The sequence below is a fragment of the Acanthopagrus latus genome, chromosome 13, assembly GCF_904848185.1.
Source record: "Acanthopagrus latus isolate v.2019 chromosome 13, fAcaLat1.1, whole genome shotgun sequence".
In the NCBI taxonomy this organism is placed as follows: domain Eukaryota; kingdom Metazoa; phylum Chordata; class Actinopteri; order Spariformes; family Sparidae; genus Acanthopagrus; species Acanthopagrus latus.
The window spans coordinates 8,252,707-8,274,524 of record NC_051051.1 but is presented as its reverse complement, the minus strand read 5'-3'; the positions used below and the strand labels follow the sequence as shown (position 1 = coordinate 8,274,524).

Sequence of the window (21,818 nt, the reverse complement as noted above, 5' to 3'; positions counted from 1 at the left end):
TTATGTATATCACAGGCAACTTAGGTTTCTTTTCAGCTTGCATACTGGATCAGCACATTTTTAAAATGTATATATTTTGCAGATTACAAGAATGTGTAGAATAATTCTTAAACAGAAATATGCTAAATACAGCTCAACCCACTTTGCAGTAATTCATGCACATTGCAGCAATCATGTTCAAGTACAAGAAGCATTTGAATAGATAAACTTTAACATCGCTGCCTTATGAAAATGTCCCTATCCTGTCTTCTTTTACATTTAGTGAGAGTGAATCATTGTCTAACCAACATTTTACGTTGGATTAATTTAAACTGTATAAACCAGTCGAAAACTAATATTAAACCAGTCTAAAAATTTTGTCTCAAAACATGGAAATGCGTAGATTTGGCTATGCATAAATGATGGAAACATGCGGACAGTTCTCTGTTTATTACACACATCAGGGGATAAAACAGTGCAACCATGTTAAAACAGACATCAAGATGCCAAGAAATTGAAGATATGACAAACAAAAGAGATCTTTACAACGAGTCTGGTACATCCGCTCCGTCCTACGATGACTACAGAAAGCCATCATATGGCTCAATAATAAAACATTTAGCTTGTAGTGACAGTTTGATTCGTTCGGTGCAGATGCACAGAAACCAAAATGAAACGCGACCACAAACACAGAAAAAACATTATCTTCTAAAATGTGATTCCTCTTGAAATGGAGAGAATGGCATGTTTCCAACTTCAAGTTCTGAAACAGGCTGAGACTTAAAACAAAAATTTAACAAACCCAATGCTGGTCGAGAAGACAGGACTTCTGTTTCCCTTTTTAAAAAAATTACACTAGATATTCAGAACACTGTCTGCGGGACTTTTTCAGTACACTAATAACTTGCTTTCAAAATGTCCTCAAGCCCGGCTAAAGCTCGAAAGTATCAATATTTTCACTGTTAAAAATGTCACTGATGCACATCTGCATCAAAAAGGTCAATCACTGCCAAAAAATGTGTTTTAAAAATAATGTAAGAAGACACCAGGTGCTCTTAATTAGCTGAACACCCATTGGACTTTGTACTCAAAACTCCTTTCTCATACTGCATGGTATATTATCGTGTATGAGAGGCTTGATAACTGACAGAACACCACATGGAAAGTGATCCGCCCCCTGGATCAGACACACCTGAGTACCTCCAACCAAAACCCAGATTTCACAATATCGGAACAATCAGAGTGTGGCGTACATAGACTAGATTCGACGCCTGCCTTATAAGTTATACTTTAAATGTCTGAAGTACATAGTATTGCATTATAGGATGAATTATACTGCGTACACACACACACACACACACACACACACACACACACACACATTTACACACACCCACACGCATACACGCAACAGTAGACAGGAAGCAAAAAAACGGAGGAGACTCAAGAGCTGCTGCTGTGTGCCCCTGAGTCGTCCTCCTGCTTCAGCCGCTTCTTCGCTCTGATTTCATTCATGGCTTCCTCTATGGAGCGAGTGTCCCTCTTGTTGGCCACCGGCACTGAGAAGAAACAGAAATAGAAAGAACACAACTAGTAAATAACGTGGAGCTGTTGTTTGAGGCGAAGCGACGCAGTGCTGCTCTGAGACTGATCGGCGCAGCGGCGTTTACTCACCACAGCCGTAGGCCCTGTTGGCCTCCAGCGTGTGTGCTGCATCTTTAGCGGCCGAGGTGCCGATCAGGTGGCTGTACTTGTCTCTGTAGTTGGAGTTGGGACACGCCTCTGGCTTCTTCGTCTGACTGGATGCTAATTCTTCCAACGCAGCCTGTTCCTGCAGAGAGGAGGAGGGGAAAAAAGTCAGGGGACTGTAACGGATACTAAAGGAATAGTTAAATAACCTCAAGCTGCAATGCGGAAACTGAAAGAACGTAAAAGGAAACAAGCGCTCTGTCTCACTTTTAGCCTGCGCCGTTGCTCCGCCACCTTGGGATCCCACTCCTCTCCTTTGCGATAGGCTTCCAGCTCCTCATCCGAAGGCGCAAACTCCTGCCACAGCATGAGACGGAAATAAGTCACACTGCTGCCCACTGTTTTCATATCAGTGATCTGTGAGTTTCTAATAATAGTCACAAAGAGAACATTGAATCAAGAAAAAAAAAAAAAAAAGAAGCAGCAATACCTTCTTGAATAGCATGACATAGCGGCTCTCCTCGTCTTCCCCGAAAGAAAAAGACGTCAGACCGGCCACTTCTGCAACATCGTGCCTGTAGGAAGACAAGGAGGGGCATGACATGTCAGCAGCTGTGAGCGAACAACAAAACATGTTTCATATCCTTGATAAAAAAAAGGGCTTATCAAACAAAGCGAGGCAATGACAACTTACAATATACTCCTCTCGATCTTCCCCATGGGGTTGTACTTTCGTTTCTGTTGCGCGCTGTCCTGAATGAAATCCGACACCTCTTTCTCCATCTGAACACGACACAGGGAGTCCGTGTTACTTTGCATGTGATAATACATATACGATATAGACCAGTCGTCAGTTGTATGCAGTGAAGTCAGAGTTGCTCGTGACGCGTGAGCTCTCACCTTTTTCCTGAACGCCGCTTTCTTTTTTTTCTCGTCCTCCTCCATCTTCTTGAGCCTCGCTGCTTGCTCTTAAAAAAAAAAAAAAAAGGACAGAAGTTTGTTTGTTTATTTCCCGACAGCCCTTGAAAGTTTCCGTTGTAAACACGGCTCATGCACACACACACACACACACACACACACACACACACACACACACACACACACACACACAGCTGGCCCTCGTGTACTTTTATAAAAAACTTAAGTCACAAAAAACAAAAAAACAGGCTAATCAAGAGAAATACTTCCTGTAATCCCCAAACCACATTTCCGGATCATTGGAGGCCGGCTTACAGACTGACTCAAATCTTATTATTCGTTGCATGTGTCTTACGTGCACACTGCCTCTGATGTTTTATTAGTAGGCATAGTCATAACAGTTAATGAAACAGATTTGGCCATTTTTTTTCTTCTTCTTTTTAATCACCGCAGTCTTGTGGCAACGTCTTCACAACAACTTCTAAGTGGATGGGGTTGATTTTTTCTTTTCTTTCTTTTTTTTTCCAGTACCAAGGCTCCACTTAGTACTGCCAGAGTCAGTTGTTTTTGTGTCGGCTGCTCTACAAACAGGAAATACTGTGACATGCTGCATTCCAAAATTCACCATGTTCAGCCGGAGACAAATGCCAGCTGTTGGCCCCTGGCCTTATTAGTCAAATTAAATGGAGCGTTAAAGGAAATACATGTACCTGTGAAAGCTTTTAGTAACTTGCAAATACTATCTAACTTAAAATATTCATTTGTATTTATTGTAACTCACGAAGTTCAATGCCAATAGCCTTAGAGAGATGCAAAGATTATATTTGTATTTTTTTAAAATGTGAATTAAGTGGCAGAGAGACTGATTAACGGAAACATTGAGGGCTTTTTAAAGAGACGCATCTCCACCGCAGCAGTTCAGGTCAGTTTACAGTCACAATTATCCATTCCTATAAATCCAGTTAACCCCGCTCTGACTGTGTCAAGTGCTTCGAAGCCTGAACCTTTCTCTACAGGAAGCCTCGTCACTCCATAACTAGTCCAGTGACCTCCGGTATGCGGCAGTTTGCGGGACATGCGGGGCTGCCCGTTCCGTTGAGGCGGTGCTAAACCCGGCCCAACCGCGCTTACTGAAAGCTCAACCGGCCAATGGGAGCTCTAGAAACGCTCCCTTCGCCTAACCGATGTATTTCTTTTTCCACATACCGGTACATATTGATCTCCTGTCATATCAGTTACGACAGTATCACACGAACGCAAAGCGCGTCGTTGTTTAGGCAAAACATCAAGTACCTCGAGCCTTTCGTCGGCTCTCCTGGTCGCCGACTGTCGGAGGCTTCTCCATCGAGTTTAAGATTGAACCTAGGAGGTCCGCCATCTTGGAATGAAAGGGCAGATGGTCCAGACTGTTGTTGTTGACTGCAGCTGTACGAGCGGCGCATGCGCAGACGGACAGCGCTCTTCTTCGCTGAGTGACAACCCGGGTGGTAATACCTCTACCGCCACCCTCTGTACCAGAGGAGTATTACTACTGTGTGATATCTATGCAGGTTATACAATTCATATCAAATCATATTTCCTTTTGTTTAACAAGATTTTGCCATTGCTGTGATAACAATTTCAAATACGTTTTTTTCATGTTTTTTCTAATTTATATCGATTAGATTGTTAAGATCCTCCAAGAGACTTTTTTAGAGGGCTGACACACTGACATCAACCTTTCTGAAAATCATAATTTATATATTAAAGGCTTAAGGGATCAGTGACTTCTTAAAAGCTACATTTACCAAGCTGCTTTATGTGAAGGCACTTTTTGTCTTGTTTATTTCCGTCATGTGATGTTGTACTCTTACCGTCTCTTGCTAGTTTGATCTATCTGCCCCCCTATTTGATTTTTGTAAATTCTATTTTGCCTACTTGTTCTAACTTCTCCTTAATTTCAGTTTCCCTGTGGTTGTTAAGCACCTATCCTGTTATTTTATCTTCCTGACTGTTCTGCCATTTGACTTTGTCTGCCAAAGCAATTTGTAAACTCTGTTTTTAAAAGTGATCTGTAAATAAAGTTATCATTATTGCTACTATTACTATTATTATACTGTTTTCCTTTTCTTTTGTGTTTTATATAGCAACGCTCTTGTGCATTTAAAAGATCTTGGAACTTAAAAAGGTCAAAGTCAGCACAAAACAGAACCTGTGACTTTGTAATATCACACTATGTACTATATGCCACAGACTCAAGCATTTTCATAATTTATGCTATGCGGCTATTTGGCATGTAATAATTGAATAAGCACAGCTGCTTTTTTGTTGCTAGAGGTGTTGGCTCAGGTGTGTGTGAGCTGACCAATCAGAGAAGTCTGGGTATTTGGGACAGAAGAGACAGGAGCCAAAACAGAGCATTTATATATGTTAACCTAACTTTTTTCAGCTTTTCTTTCTTTTTCTTCTTTCCTTTTCTACCTTCTTGTAATTGTTCTTGGAAAAGATCAGTCTTTAGACTGATTATTCACAATTTGTTGCTTGACCGTGTCCCCCTGCACTGTAAACAGGTAACATACCATCCTCGCGCAGGCACTAGGGGGCACGCTCTCCAAGCACATGTCTGTGTGTCCATGCCTTGTGATGTTATTGTATCGTTAACAATCCTCCCCTGTGTCACTGGAGCAGCATGTTTTGTGCAGTTTGATTGTACTTTCACAGCATCAGCAATAACATATGAACTACTGCCATATTCAGATGTGGGCAGACCAGTGGTCGAACAGAGGGCGGCCCATTAAAAACACAGCAGGACAGACAGAATTGTACTGCTTACTGTGTCTAAAACAAACAGTTTAGTTAGTGCTTCAACCTTTAAATAAGCTTTTGAAGGTCTTGTTGTTTTGAAGGAGTCCTTTGTGGTCTGTGTTTACTCCTCTGTCCAGACATAGGGGTGTATGTAAGTACAATGCAGAAGAACTGTCCTTTTTTCAGTTAGGTTTCTGTGTGTTATTGAAAGGAATTTGAAGAATAAAGTACTATTTTTGGGCACTGAGTGCAGGAAACAACGGTGTTTCTCTTTGTTAAAATGCCTCAAAAGTCATCTCAAATTCTCAAGAAGCGGCGGCCATTGACCGAGCTGAGTAAGCTGATAGTCCTGACCTTCAGCCCTCAGACTGCCATCATTCAGTGATACTTTGTTATTGTGATTTGGACAGAGCACGACGGACTCCTCCCCCGTGGTTGAAATGCTGTATAAATGCAGCATCAGCCTGTCCACAACAGTGTCTGAAAGGTTATTGGTACCCAAACATGAGGGGACTGAGCTTGGTTCTCCTTGTGCTTCTCCTGATGCTTGCAGTTGGGGAGGGTAAGCAACGGATACGCACACTTTTCTTGCGGTGTCAGATCAAATCAAACCAATCGTGATATGGAAAAAAAATGCGTTGTGCTCATATTGAGCCCTGTTTGTGTGGAGAAGAGAAATCTAATTATGAAATCACAACTTGTTTTCTTAACCATTGTGATTGCGGTTAATGAACCAGTCAATAGCCATCAGGAATATGGGAACATATTGGTAATTCTTTTTTGTAATGATCCACAGGCAATGATCCAGAAATGCAGTACTGGACATGTGGGTATAGAGGACTCTGCAGGCGGTTCTGCTATGCTCAGGAGTACATCGTTGGTCATCACGGTTGCCCTCGAAGATACAGGTAGGCCTGCAGAGATCACAAAGTGGGACTTGTACATTATGTTGATATGTGTTCCAAAGAAGGAAAGGACAAATGATTGCTAAGTGTGAGCCTGACCTCATTTGTGCTCGGCTCATTTACAGGTGCTGTGCTACGCGGTCTTAGCACTTGTCCTCCGATGATACCTGGAAGATGTCCCCGAATGACGGCTGGCATCTTCAGCACAGGCAGCAGGTATCCCGAGGAACTGACGCAGCATCCATCTGGATAAACTGACCACTCTGACTTGTGGGATCTGGCAACTAGTGCTTTTGAAGTGGATCTATTAGGTGTGCAGCTGTAATCCTGTTGCTCTTGGATCTGTTATTGTTGTCTCAAACTTTGTGTGACTGATCCTGTATTCCATATCTAACAGTGTTTCGTTATAAACGATTTGTGAACTGAGATGCTGTGCCGCCAATAAATACACAAACATAAAGTTACGCGCGTCTGGTTTGCTTCTGTGTCATCAGCTTTAATTACATTGCCGCAAATATAATGCCAAGTAGTTCTTTCAAGCAAGAAAACTTAACTTCCTGGAGAAAGATTCTTGATTGTTTGATTGGTTTGGCAGCGCATCAGTAGTCTATTTGACGACCTGGAGATGAAAATCAACAGTCAACCATCTTTCTTCAGGGGGGCTTATATGTTGTCGCTCTAACTTTCCATCTGAAAAAAACACCCAAAATAAGTTTAAATGCTTCCATGAGCAGGCCATTCCCCACTTGGCTTGACCTTAGGGGAAATAACAGCATGGAAAGCAGTCTGAGTCGAGTCTGGCATGCTTTTGCTCAGCGCTGATACTGACAGCAGACAATAATGGTCAAGTGACCGACCCAAATAGCGGCGATGGGACAGGGCTTTTGTGAATGAAGTGTTATGTCTGTGTTTATGTTATTTCACCACTCTGTTCGTCCGTCTGGTCAACATTGTCTGGATCAGACGGATAACGTCACAATCCACCATTCACGATTGCAAAGCAAATTCATTGTCACATCTACCGCCTATCTCCGAGTGTGACAAATGTCTGTGTCGGTGACCTTCAGCTTTGTTTTGTCTTTTTAGGAAACAGCGTGTCTGTCAGCTGAAAATGTACATATAATCACAATGGTTTGAGGCAAGAAAAAGCCTGTTATAATAAATCCAGACATCCAGCAATCAACCAACTGTGTGATTCAGACATTTTTGTCATCCATCTGGTTCCTGAATGTTGTACCAGAGTTAACTGAGCCGGGATCTGAAGATGGTTGATGACTGGCCCGGGTTAGTAGGTGTTAAAGGCATGGATGCTATTTGTAAACAGGAGCCACTGCATTGTGTCCTGCATTGTCATCTGGGTTGAATCTTTGTGCTATTCAGACAGTGCAGCGTGACCAAACTACAAAGGGGTAAACCCCCACGAACCTGTTTACACGAGGCCGTCTGTCTTCACAAAGCTGACAGCTTAAAACACGCAGTTATTACATTATGGATGCATTTTTTATTTTTATTTTTATTTTTACCTGTAACAAGCTATACCACTGATCACATCCAATTTTTTGCAGACAATCCTATTTATTTTGTTCTGGTATTAATTCAAAGGAGGTTTTGTGGCATTGAAACAGAGCTGGAAATCCTTTAAAACTTTGTTGGATAATAATAATAATAATAATAATAATAATAATAATAATAATAATAATAATAATAATAATAATAATAATAATAATAATAATAATAATAAATGATCTCTCGATATTAAGAACATTTATGTTTGGGTGGAAAACAAAAGAAATGGATGGGGATACCAAACTAAAAATCTGTAATATTAATATTGAAAGAGTTATGTAACATTAATATTGAAAGAGAGTCCTAAAACAACATATTGGCTATATCAAATTAAAAATGTACAGTAATAATACATCAAAGCGATATGTCTTTATAACTGGCTGCAGTTATGGTCATTACAATGTGCTGTGTCACTCAGGACTCACGTTCTTCTTTCAAACACTGCTGTCATTTCATCACGGAGGTTTAAAGCTTTATGAACGCTGAACTTTAAACACATTATGTTCACCACTTACACATCTCAATAAACCTCACATGATTCTCAGTATTTGTAGAGTTTTACAAAGCCTCACAACTGCATTAGAATGTTTCAAGGATATGTTATGTTGTTCCCAGATTGGGTGGATTTGTGTTTTATTGTGCGAGGTTAAATGGGCTCGAGTTGGGTGGATGGGACGTGAGCTGGTTTTTGAAAGCATTAAAAATGACAGTATATTAAAAATTCATGTGTAAATTGTACACATAATATGGCATAATATTTATTCATTCTGCTAAGAGGACACGTGACTTGCCATCATTATTAACCGCCCCACAACTTATACAACACACAGGAGTTTGTAAACGTTTTTTCAGTGAGACAGAAACTATGCGTGCAACACATGACATCATCGTCTATTTGATAGCATGCATTCTCTCTCTCTCTCTTGCTTACTTTATGCATGTGTGGGGAATTTGTGATACTGTCAAAGGCATGTTGCCATTTATCCATTAAGAAAAACCCATATTTTTGGTCATTTTTAGCTGCTCCTTTATTTTATTTTCGAAATTTTCAATGCAAGGGGCAGAAATGTTTTTATAGCTGCTATGGCGTAGCCTCCTCTGTGTGTTTAATTATTATGTCATATCAAAATGTTTTCAACCACTATACTGTTCCTATTGTTGTTTAATTCATTTGTATTGTTTAGGTAAAATGTGGGCATTTTTTTTATATTCATTATTGGGCTGGAAAGCCTCTAATCAATCTGGCAACACTGATACACACACTGGACTTTAACAATGCACATTTCAATAATGTAAGTGCATTAACAACTGCGGATATGCTAGTAATCATTAAACATATGACATTAACAATAAGTGTGTAAGATGAACACATAAGACTTAAGTTGTTTTTCAATTGAATAAATATTGGAGAACAAAATAAAATGCCCTCCACAACACATTTACAGCCTGACCAAAAAAACCTGTCTCTTGCAACTTCCAGTTCCTCATGGAGAACAACAAGCAGGACAGATCTTGGCCTCGACTAAGTCACTCTGCCTGTTGTTATGATAATGTGTGGATCTTTGACCCAGTCAGAGTGCACTAGATAACATTTTCTTGAAGACCTTTCTCTCTGGCCCCATACATCACTCCCTCAGGCTCAGTCTTTCCCAGCGGAGAGGCCTCTGCCACCGCTATTATCCACTAGGGAGATTGTGGTTTTTTTTCGTGATGAGCATTACCTGGACTTCATTAGAAGCAGGCTTTCATTTGAAGTAGTTCTTGACATTCAGGCAACAGACGAACTTCTGCGTAATCAAACCAGAGAATCGTTTGCCTCGTGCTCTCAGGGTCCATTATGAACCATTTTACAAGCTCTTAGTAGAATGTCATAGGTCTTTTACTGTACCACTATAGAGGCCTGATTGATGCAGCGCCGCAGAGCGAGTCGTCCTTCTGTCAAGTACTACTGCGAAGGACATCTGAAGCTCTGATGATGGTGGACCTTTATGTTGAATGCTGCTAAACCTGTGGCTGCATAGTATGTTTTCGAAATCTGGAAATGAATAAAGCCCCTGTGCAGAGGCTTGTGGCTAAATATTAATTCAACTGAAAACAAGAATTTTTAGGAACCAGATACAGGAAAGAGTAAAAAAAAAATGAAGAGGAATGAATACTCATCGATGCCATAAAACCACACAGTAAAAGTAATGCCAAAACAATGCGTACAGGATTTACTTTTAACTCACCAGGTCATTTCAAGCGGGTCACTTACTCTTCAAAGATTCTGTGACGACGCTCGCTAGTTGTTAGCAGGATGGCGGCCTAACAAAACCACATGATAAATCTGTATCATGTCTATTCTTTAAAAGGTGCAGTATGTCAGAATTTTAGTTGAAAACATCCCCAAAAAATATGGATAGGATGTGAAGAAATAACAGTTCTGACGTTATTACGAATCATGTAAGGCGATATCCACAGACGTTAGCATGCTAACCAGCTAGCCCCAGCCAGTCCAAAGCTGTCCAAAGCTGTTTGCACCAGCGTGCTCCAAGTTAACCACACGGACCACTAGCTGCATGGCTAACTGAGCTAACTAGCTAACGGCAGCTACAGGTGGCAGTCACTCAGGTGATATGCTGCCCCCCATTTGTTTTGAAGCGAAAATTCGACAGGTGACCAATTCTTACAGATGGCACCCTTTAACGTCAGCACCTACTTCTATCGACAAATAACACTTCAGTATAAGCTTATGAGGTGCTGTATGAGCAAATACTGAGCCACCAAATCTGGAACCACTTTTAATCAAAACGTTGAACACAGAGAAACATTTAGATATATGTCGTTGTTCAGAGGCATGGAAATTAAGAGCTTCCCTGACAGAGAGGGGATTTTATTCCAACAGTTTTTCCAGAAAACGTATTGTAATAAATGTGAAGGTACATTTAAAACATCAACTTTATTAGAAAAAAAAATGTACTAACTGAATTCCCTCGAGTCATATCAGTGCAAATTGAACATGAAGAGGGGAATTTTAGTGCCATTAGAAATCATACACCCCTTGAGTTTATGCATTTGGTGTGCTAAAAAGGATTTTAGCCGTTTACTACAGCTGTAGAACGTTTCTGTATAAATTCAGGATAGAAAACTTCTAAAAATGATGAGAGGCTGGGTTTAAAGCTAAGGTTTAAAACATTAGTTACCATTTGAAAGGTTAAAAGATTTTCCTGAATGATTCAGTTAATAATTTAACTGTAGAAAATGTGAGCATAGTGTTGAATGTGACATTTCTGTGGCATCCACAGGCCTGTTGCGCAAAGCAGGATCAGCAAATGATCTGAACTGTATTGTGAAATAAAACCCAGAGCGGCTCTTTCTCTTAATAGTTCAAGCTGCAAATATAAAACATGTGAATACGAGATAATAATTACAAAAAAATACAAAAGGATGTGCTTTCTCTGCAATGTATCTCATCATATGTATTTTTTAAATCCTTTATCACATAAAACCTGGACTCTAAAAGCTTTCACATTCAAAACTACACTCAGTTTTTCTTAAGTTTAATCAGTTGATCAATCAAAAGGTTATCCAATGAGATTGTACTGATTCTGGCTGGCTAACATGGCACAATTACAATTTTGAAAAGCAAATATTGCACAAAATTGTGTTAAATACTACTAGAACATGAATATAAGATCTGAACATCCTAAATTTGAAATTTTATGGCTTCCCAATGGCATTAAATCTCATACATCCTATTTTTCAAGTAATTCAATTTAATAAAAATGAACATCACACTGCCCTCACATTACTTTGTGCAAAAACCTCAAGGGGAGTACAAAAAGCTTCTACGGCACTGTATACCACAACATGCAATTTCACATCTCCAGCAAAGACATGCTTTAGCTTGGATACCTAAACTTTCATGTCAGGGATAAAATCTGTAAGATGCCGCTGCTGAGACAGTAAGGTGCATTCGTTAACATTAGCAATGGAACACAAATGAGCATTTATCGATTTGCTTCCTAAGTAAAATGTTCATTATGTGACCTGCAGGAAAGAAAACAAACCTTTATTAATAATGCAAAAAAGCAAAATGCCCATGAAATCACAGCAGTGGGCTGATCTAAGCCTGAGAATCCGATTGTCTTAGCTTAGGAGGAAAGGTGTGATTTGGTGCCCTGTGTCTGGAGGGCCAACTGAGGTCGAGGCCAATTCACTTTGAATTCAAAATGTCACCTGAAGTGTAATTTTATAGGTTAATCAGTGTTCCACTAAAAGTTTGATGGAAAAAGTATTCAAACCGTTGCTATTCTGAAGAGTTCTACAAGACCTATAACATATCTAATGGAAGTGAAATGAGAGTGCATCGACAACAACACTCCTTTCAAACAGTTTATAAAAAAATAAAGAACCAATCTAACAATCCATGTGCCTGCCAGGACAGAACAAAGCGAACACATCAGAACTTTGCAATGTACATATTTGTTTGTTGTTACAGAGCTGGATTACTGATCCTTTTATTTTTTTTAGGACAAAAAACTCTGACCTATGACTCATTCACAACTTGGCAGCAAACATTTGAAAACAAGACAAAACAGAAAACCCACTGGAAAATGACAAAAGCAGTTGTGAACTTAATGACAACAGTCAAACAAAATTTGCAAACTTATTTACATTGATCACTTACTAAAATAGAAACATATCTCAACTCCATCATCTTTAAACCTAGTATGCCAAATGCTGTAATTGAAACCAGTCGCATAAAAAAGGAAGAGGTTTTTTTTTGTCCCGGCAATGTAGAATGAACGGCTGAAGATGAGCGGCGCTCAGTGCACACCAATGAAGATACAATCACAAAGACTGACTACCTGTTACTCTTAACTGTCCTCATTTGGCCGAAGACTGAGATGATAATGGCATATTTTGTGAAATTCAGAAAGACCCATAAAATACCTCGGCAGCGCTTCAATACAAACAGCATATCAACAATTCCATTTGGTAAAAAGTCATGGATTTATTTCAGTGCTTTTAGGAACAAACCATTTTCTACAAATGTCAAACTTTTGCTCAGGAGTGATTCTGATGCTGTTTGAATTAATCCCTACCCAGTAATGATGATCGGACCACACAAAACAACATGTGTCAGATTTGTGCAGCAGTGAAGAAGCTGTAGTAACTCTCTAATAACTGCTCTCTGCCCTTGATTTTAATCTCCAATTAAACTCTCAGTCCGCGCCTCATGAAGGACATTGTAAACAACATATAAGGTAGAGCTATGGCTTAACTGTCATTAGAAAAAGAAAAATAGATCACTGCATGCTACAGATCTACCTTGCAAAATAGTCCTTGTGGTGTCTGCTGAATTCCTTTGAGCTCGGTCGACACCTGGGTGCCATTACAGCTCAAACGTGCCCCCTACCATCAGGATGGAGCATCAGAAAGGCTTCACGAAACCATAAAGTGATTTGTTGCTTCCTTAATGGTTCCAACGTTCAAGTAAATACCACAGGCCTGAAGGTTTGGAGAAGGTTTGCATTCAAAACAGCCAAAAACTCTTAATCTTTTTTTAAGTTTTTAACATTTAAGCTGATGTCAGGTCTGAAGTGACATACACCATCAATCAGCCACAGTATTACCACCGACGTTTGAACAGAACACTGATCACCTTGCTCTAATGCAAAGTTCTGCCGGGAAACCATGTGGATGTTACTTTGCACCCTCCACTCAAACACTATAGCAGACCAAACACACCCCCTCATGGCGATGGCACTCCCCCAGCAGGACAATGCTCCATAACACACTGTAAAGGCGAATGGCTCAAGCAATGCAAAAAAGAGCCAAAAGTATCAAGCTGGCCTCCAAATTCCCCACATCTCTATTTCATCCAGCATCTGTGGGATGTACCAGAAAATGCACGAGCCACAGAGGCCCCACCTCACAAACCAGAGGACCCAAAGGATCCTCCCAAGGTCCTGTGGGCATGGCCAGATGGGTCAGAAGTGTTTAAGCTGGACAAGGGGGACCTACAGTATATTAAGCAGATGGTTTAAAAATTGTGGCTGATGGGTGAAGGTACTTTTTCCAGTGCTAGTTCACATGCTAAAACTAAAAACTGTCTTCATGTTCGAGTGACAGAACCTAATATATGATGACTACATTGTCCTTCATCATGACAGTTTTAAAGGATTTGCTGTTATTAAAAAAGAGAGAGCATCTTGCAATCGTGTTGGCAACACACAATGTAGTGATGTTTGTTGCTTGGCTGTTTTGAATGCACCTCTCTTTGTGCATCATTGTCTTTATCACTTAGACAAGCCACTTTCACTTTATAGGCTCTTGGGTTTGTGCAATTTAGGAGCTTTTAAAAAGGTGGACTTAATCATCACAGCTCTGTAATACATTAAAGTTAATTCAGATCTTAGGCCTATTTTGCAAAATAATGACGAAACCAACGGTATATCAGGGTTGGGATATAGGAAAACAAACCTCAGCTCTTGACAAACTAATTCTGGATGATAAAAAAATGCTTAGCCGTTTTTAAATTCATCACAATATGTGTGTTTTACACCTGCTGCAGCAGGATTCAAGGCTTCAAACATGATGCAAATAACTGCTAAGAGCACAATTTCTATACCATCAGTAGTTGCACTGTGGTCGGCAACATGATGCTTTTTTAACTGATAGCTTACACGCAGCATAAAACACATTACCTGCACTCCTGTGTGGCTTCTCAGGCAAGATCATATCAGTTTGATATGATAATGGATTTGTAATCCAGTGGTATACAGCAGCTTTGCAGATGCATCACGCACTGTGGTGAATATACCATGAATCGCCAGGAAAAGGGGTGATGTGTCCGATTCTGTCTGCCCTATTGCCCAACCCTGATATGTATAATATATGTATGGTGATGTGGTGGCACGAAACAAAGTAATGAAAGTAAGATATATGGCCAAATATATTTGAACACATGTTATGGCCGTGCATCAAACTGAGGCAACGTTAGCACTGGGATAGTCCAAAGAAATCAGATGAGCACCTCTTCCCCCAACAGTGATGTTTGGAGTCCTATTCGAGTTCACTCCATGCTTTTTAAGAATCTGCAGTCCCAGAGGATTCTGATAGGCGCCTCTTCTCAACATATCTCATCTTTAAGAAAGTAAATCCACTTTTGGTCCTGTTCTCCTTCCTGAATTTCATCTTCAGCATTGCTGAGTAGCTGGAGTAGCTGTTAAGGATCCAGAGGATTCCTTGCAGTCCAGGGCAGCTGGCTGGCTTGTATGTGTGGTGGTGGTTCAGGCTACTCACATTCAAAGACTTCAAGGCAGGAGTGGTCATTTGTGAAATAAGTAGATTGGCCTCTGAAAACCTGTGGCGATGGAAAGAAAAATTGAAAATGATATCAGGATACAGTGGTGGGTAACATAATGCATTCATTTGTTTTGTCAAATAAGTGATTTACCTCTTATTGAACACTTGGGGGCCCCAAGGTACTCAAAACTGGTGAAGCCCACCTCTGTTGTAAGGTATGATGAGAACTGGTCAGGTTTGAGGCGGATGCTGTGATAATTCCTGCTAATATTTTCCTGTCAAGTGAAAAGGAATATTAATATATTTGTGTTTCAGACAATCAAACCAAATCATTCATCATACCTAGTATATACACAAGGCATCTGTCTCTTCTTCATGGTTTACATCCTAACCGCCCTGTCCTCTCAGTCTCTTACCGTAAGCTTCTTTCTCCTCACGTAGGACTCCCAGGGCTGCGGCTCCAGGATGAACATGCCTCCAGGACGGAGATGTCTGTAGACTCTCTTGAAGAGCCGCTTGAGGCCACTGTCTCCCCAGTTCAGGTGAACCCATTTGGTAACGCTCAGGCACATGATCACATCGTACTCTGGCCGCTGAGTCAAAAGAAGATTATCGTTCTCCAGTACGTAATTGGCCTAAAGGAGAGAAGAGGTGCAGTGAGAAAAACAGGTGAGTGCAGATTGTCCCACTCATCCACAAATCATCACCAGCATATCAGGCAAATTTAAGGTTTGAAACCTTGTTGATGATGAGCAGCAAAGGGAATGATTCTTTCAGGGTGCTGGACAAAAACAAGTGTGTCCTAAACATGTGTGATACTGGCAATTTGATTCTTATAAAGATAGGCCATCTTCCAGTTCAGGCTGTTGACAGCGCTGTGCAACACACACAAACACAGGAGCTATCAAGTAAGAATGGCCACCAGATTTTACTGCTGTTCTGAGAAACTATTTGACTTACAAATGGTGCAGAATTAATATGAACACCTCCCGACAGAATGCATTTATCAAGTTGAAAAATGCAAAACTTTGGCTGACTCTCACTTCTCAAATGGAGCTTTTCTCTATTTCCCTACGTCTGTGTTGTTCACAGAGGAAAGAAAACAGAATATGCCATCTTAATTTACTGTCACTGAGAACTGGTGATGGGCATTTGTCACTATTCTCTGAGAAAAAAAAGAGAGTGAAAAAATGTAATAAAAACTGCTTCGAGACATAAAATCAGTATCAACAATAACGACTGTCACTTGTTGCCCTAACACAGTGCACAGTGATTCGTCTGTGATTGTTTTGCAGCAGTGGTGGCAGAAAGAAATTCTTGGTATTTGTTCCATGCCCATCCCTCCATGATTCCATGATCTTATTTTGGTTCTAGAGCTATAAGTGGCTGCAACAGTAATATTTTTATTCACACTAACTTGATGGTGAATAACAGGCTTCTTCTAAGCACTGGGCCTTGTGTGTGTGTGTGCGTTTTTTTTTTATATATCGTTGTCTAGATGAAAACCTTGAACCACCACCCTTGAATGAATGTAGAGGAAACACTGGAGCTGATAAAGAACTGAGAGAGCAAAAGATTCAAAGCACCCAGGTATTCCTGATTATAATAAAACTGTCAGGTTGAAGAATAAAAGCCAAGCATGGAGTGATATACAGGATGCTTGCTGCTGCGCTGAATGGCAAAAAGCAGAACAAAGGATGGAGAAAAGAGTTGATGATGATGTTATTCACAGTAGATACTTCTATATGTCTTATCAGGAAAAGCACAGCTGTTACCATCAATAGCTGGGGTATAAAGGGCCACTGAAATATTATTTGGCAATTGGAATTTAGCGATAACGAATAAAATACACCTGTTATATCAGGTCAAAAATGCTTCCCCATAACTCTGTAAACAGTAAGTTCATACCAGTGTAGGTTTGACAAACATATAACAGACAGCACTGACATTTCTCTCTCAAATTCACCTGGTATTGTGCAGGCTGAGGGGGCTCAGCCGCTCATCTTGAGGCTTTCCCCTCATTAACGGGAAAAGCACTGTGCTGCACTGCCATTATCTCTAATGCTTATAGCAGGGAGGAGGCAGTCATTGATTTCATTCAGAAACACAACTGTTTTTGCTCCCGACCAATTCATGCAACAGCCTCCAAAAAAGCCCACAAGGCACAAGGCCAGCGGAGTGAAGATACTTGACGAGGAACGTTTTAAAAGCTGTTGTAATATTTGTCAGAATCTCAACAAAGGGTGGCACGTGATGGGCTAATGGCTTTAGAAATGCTGCCAGCCAAATCGAGCTGGTAAAGACAGACTGCTTCCTCTTTGCTGCTTCCATCTTGCAACTTCTCTGGCAGTTTGCGAGAATAGTGAGCCGTCTGATTGGAAACACACAATGAGGTGCGCAAAGGGTGGACAAAAGAGTGGGAATTCCCTTCATTCGCACAGTATTAACCTCTGATAATCGACTCAAGACAATTGAACAGTCAAAGAGAATGAATCTGGTGCAGATGCTTCCTTATCAAAAAGGACTGAACCATAAAAGATTCTGGACATGACTACTCCATATCCTAGGAGGACAATGATATGGGTGCTTTTCTAAACAAGCATTAATATTTCATTATTACTGTTATGGTTTGATGTTCTCAAATAAATCTCAACATCCCTGAGCTGTTAAGACTTTTTAAATAAAGCATCCAATCGTGTAAACATGGCCCAGTGTCCTGAAGGATCAACTCTACATGTTTGATCTATTCATCTTCACGTAAAATCTGACTGAAATTCAAAGCCACCACTATTCTTTTTCTTGGTAAGTTAATACCACATGAATGTCCAGATAAGCTCCCTGGTGCAACCAGACTATGCTGTGACAAAGCTATCCCTAATTTAGAGACAAGACAATTATCATTATCAGTTTCCAGGGAGAACAAGTGGGCGCATAACATAGATGAAGTCCCCTTGTGAGATCAGTCAGACCTCAAAGTGTTTCAGTAGCAAGCAGCCTTTCTCCTATCAAATGTTTTGGGATGCGTTGTATGGTGGAAAATGCTGTTCATACGAGTCTTCATAAATATATCAGTCAAATAGTGAAATATAGATGTAGATGTGATCTTAATCTGCTGTAAATCCCTCATGCATGCCACCACCACTAAATGTTTGTATAGATAAGAGTGCCGTCTTACCTTGATGAAGGACACATTTGAGGGGAACTCCCCAGGTCGTGTGGTGGATGCTTCTGTTAGTGGGGGAGCAGCGATGGGACCCCTGGAGATCCGTAGGGACACAGGAAAAGAGCAGCTTCCAGAGTGATCAGCAGGGGGCGAATCACAATCTTCCTGGTCCATTTCCTTAATTCTGCTGTCCTGCCTCTGGGTCTCGGTCTCACGTGTGTGATAAGAGTCATTGTCATTTATAGCCTCTGCAGGGCCACCTTCTCCTTTCACTGGCTTCCCGTTTTCATCACAGCTCTCGGCTGCATTTTGCTTCTTGTCTGTGCCTGTGTGACTCTCGCTTCCATTCCTCTCCTCCTGTTTGGTGCTCTGCATTGCACGCCTGGCCTCTTGGGTCTGCAGTTCAGACAGATAGTGTCTGATGTTCTTACGGGCTGCATGTACCAGACCGCTGTCGATGTCCAGGCCCAATATGCGGGCGGGTCTTAGCATTTTGGCAATATAGAGTGTAAGGTGGCCTGAGTTGCACCCCAAATCTAGAACGTCTTTACCTTCAAACCATTCTGAACGAAGCACACGCACCCTTGGGTCTTCACTGCAGCCTGGGTTGCGGTAGCCGTAATACTTATTGTAGTTTCCATACTGGAACTTTTTCTTCTGTTGCTCCTTTGCCTGGCTGTGGGTCTGCTGGTGTTGGCGACCTCCTGGCCTCATTGTGGGCCCACTCCTTGGTGTGTGAAAGGACTGTGAATTTCTCTGCCCGCCACAACTCCTGTCTCCAGATCTTGACTTTCCAATCGGTGTAGAATGGGTCACAGGAGGCTCTACTTTGCCAGAGTTGCGCCTTCGCTTGCGTCTACTTGTGTGCTGGTTTGGTACCCCTGATACGGAGGAGGTGGAATCCTCCATAGATACAGATGGCATCTCCTCCTTGAAGCTGGATGAATTGTCAGCTGTGTGCTCATGGGAATTATCTGTGACACTGGAGAAACTGTTGGACTCTTTGGAAACATCTAGTGCAGAGCTTGAGGCTAACATACCTGGAAGAGGTGCAGAGGTGCCTGTTTTAACCTCACTTTTTCCTGATTCAGAGAGGTTGATCTGTGCTGTTGAAATCCCACTACCAGTACCACCACCAACCCCACCTCCACCACCTCCTCCTCCTCCATGGTGTCTGTTGCGGTGTCTCTTCCTGCCACCACTCTTGAAGGGGGACACCAAAAAGCTGCTGTCTGCTATGCCGCTGTTCAGGTTCAGTGGATCTGTGATGTCTCTGGGGATGAGTATCTCCACGGGGTCTCGACTCTTTGCTGGCAGAGGGGAGGATTTGGGCGTCTCTGCATTCAGTGCCTTGTTGACCTCCTCATCCAGCAGGCTGTTGAGATTGAGTGGGTCAAATATGTTCCCACCCAGTAGGAAGTTGGTAGGCAGGACGGAGTCACTCTCGGAGTTCGCCCTTCGTCTCCTCTTGCCAGATGTTGGATGCTTGAAACTAAAGCTAGCTGTGTTGCGGCGCTTTGATAGCTTCGTCTGCTGCTGCTGTTTGGAATGATGAAAGCTGTTCTTGCGATTGATGTTATTCTCGTTCCCTCTGGCTCTCTGTCCACTGTCGTCGGAGTGGGTGAGTGTGTCAGTTGTGCTGGTGTGCTTTGGCGACGCCGTCATCCCTGGGACAGGACAAGCAGCTGCAAAATCAGGGGTGGCGGCGGTGCCCTCTACCATCATTGATATAGTGCTGTAACCTCCAGTGCACTCTGACAGCTGCAGAGATGATGTTGAGCAGGCCTGCGGACTGCCAGTTTTTACAGTATCCTCATCAACAGACATCTCTTTGGGTTTCCGGAGCTGATGTAGACATGGAAATACTTCTGGACCTGAAAGTCACAAAAGAATATCAGTGAAAAGAAAAACTTGGAAATAGAGCTGCAAGGGTCAGTCTTTTTATCGATCAGAAGGAAATTAATTGCACACCATTTTGACCATTGATTAGTTGTTTTCCAAGGAAAAATGTCAAACATTTGTTGGGTTAAGCTTCTTAAATTTAAGGATCTGCTGCTTTGCTAACTTGGATGCACTAATTTACTCAGGAGAGATCTGGTGCAACCATGTTTTATAAGAGGCTGTAAAAATCTGTTCCCTCTTGGGTGCTGCTATAGATAAAACATGATGAAGTGCCCTTTAGGGTGTCCATCCAGCGGACAAAATGTTGGCGTGTCCAGTCTTCACTTTAGAAATATCCTGACTCTCAACGCACACAGTTCACAGCGCGCCCTTTAAAAATGTTTTTAAAAATCTGGCCTCTTCAACTGCAACAGCCTTAGTCCACCACCGCTCAGTTGCATTTACTTTTGTTTGAATGCTGATTAATGTGCATCGTCCCTTCTTTAAAAACAATGACCTTCTCTGCCATCTATGACAGGCAGTGAACTGTTGGATAAACAAAATAAATCATTTGCGGATGCTTCTGGGATATTAGGATTAGCATTTCCCACAATTTTTTAAACACTGTGTAGGTTAATGGATGAAACGTGAGAGTGACCTGCAGATTTATAGATAATGTAAATAATCATTAGCTGCAGCCATATTTGGAACTACTCAAATAATCCTTTGAAGTATGATGAGGAATTTAATGTAAAACTATTTATCACCTACCAAGTTACGTGTAAATCCAGATACCTGCACCTCTAAAATGCATGTTTATAGAATGTGGGTCAGTAGAAGTTCACATCGTGGTCACTCACTTTGTATCTACAGAGGAGGATGCACCAGACCCCCCCAACTGTCATCTCCTAACATAGTGTTAATAACACAAGTCCCCCTTTCTAAACGCAGGGTCTCTGGGGCTACACCATCACCAGTCTGGGTATCTGACGTCGGAAGCATATCTGCTTGGGGGTTAACTGACCTGAAAAGTTTAGCAGGCACCGTGTTGGACAGTTTATCTAGTTAGTTAGCAAGCTAGCTCCTAGCTTCTCTCTCGCGGGCCAGAACACCGAAACGTCGACTCAACGTTCGGCTCCACTCCGGCCAGCAAGCGTTACCAGACCAACAGCCAAGTACCCACCTCGATACGCTGCCGCCTGGACCCCACAGAAAACCCCGTGAGTAGCGTTTAGCGAAAGTGCTACAATCTACCAGATGGCCACCTATTCGCGCACAGTCAACAAGAGTAGTCACCATCAAAGTAACAGTCTCACCTCACAGTTCTCTCCCCGCCTCCGGCCGGACTGTCACTGCCGCGCACTCTCTCTCTCTCTCTCTCTCTGTATCTCGACTCGGGCTAACGTTAGCTGCTAGCTCACAAGTGTCCCCACAACAACACAACGGTGGCAAGCGACGCGGGCACGCCAGCAGGCACGGCGCGGTGGTTCCGTGCCGGTCCGTCCGCGACAAAGGCTCCTTCTGTCCTCCGAACTGCCTCGTCGACTTCTCCGGTGAACTCCTAGTCGCCCAGCGTCAGGCAGGTTGGTGAATAAATTATTCCATTCGCTGATAGAGTCGGCATGGCGGCGCATCCGGGC

At 41.8% G+C, this 21,818-nt stretch overlaps 3 protein-coding genes and 1 long non-coding RNA gene across 8 annotated transcripts in view; 1 reads left to right on the top strand and 3 right to left on the bottom strand.

Annotated features, from left to right (window-relative positions):
• Positions 1-414: 414 nt before the first annotated feature.
• Positions 415-4,035, bottom strand: spag7 (sperm associated antigen 7). The gene is made up of 7 exons (XM_037118944.1): positions 3,880-4,035; positions 2,569-2,636; positions 2,363-2,451; positions 2,159-2,243; positions 1,936-2,025; positions 1,654-1,810; positions 415-1,538 (listed from the first exon to the last, which is right to left on the bottom strand). Exons 1-7 carry the CDS (start codon positions 3,962-3,964, stop codon positions 1,423-1,425), a joined length of 690 nt encoding a protein of 229 aa, XP_036974839.1. The 5' UTR covers positions 3,965-4,035; the 3' UTR covers positions 415-1,422.
• Positions 4,036-8,999: 4,964 nt separating this feature from the next.
• On the bottom strand, positions 9,000-10,250 carry LOC119030949. Its single transcript, XR_005078475.1, has 3 exons — positions 10,070-10,250; positions 9,730-9,906; positions 9,000-9,628 (listed from the first exon to the last, which is right to left on the bottom strand). It is a non-coding gene; the product is annotated as an uncharacterized LOC119030949 (long non-coding RNA).
• A 1,951-nt stretch (positions 10,251-12,201) lies between these two features.
• Positions 12,202-21,634, bottom strand: LOC119031933 (7SK snRNA methylphosphate capping enzyme-like). Of its 2 annotated transcripts, none has more exons than XM_037120739.1 (5): positions 21,495-21,634; positions 18,310-20,171; positions 15,551-15,769; positions 15,286-15,409; positions 12,202-15,192 (listed from the first exon to the last, which is right to left on the bottom strand). In XM_037120739.1, exons 2-5 carry the CDS (start codon positions 20,122-20,124, stop codon positions 15,158-15,160), a joined length of 2,193 nt encoding a protein of 730 aa, XP_036976634.1. In that variant the 5' UTR covers positions 20,125-20,171; positions 21,495-21,634; the 3' UTR covers positions 12,202-15,157. The 2 variants fall into 2 exon arrangements, with proteins under 2 accessions (XP_036976634.1, XP_036976635.1); XM_037120740.1 differs by lacking the exon at positions 21,495-21,634 and adding an exon at positions 21,362-21,494.
• LOC119031935 (serine/threonine-protein kinase PAK 3) overlaps positions 21,622-21,818 on the top strand; it is a 51,746-nt gene continuing 51,549 nt past the window's right edge. For all 4 annotated transcript variants that reach the window (XR_005078749.1, XM_037120749.1, XM_037120755.1 and 1 more), the window contains exon 1: positions 21,622-21,761. The gene's annotated coding sequence lies outside the window, so the exon portion shown is untranslated. The remainder of the gene's footprint in view (positions 21,762-21,818) is intronic.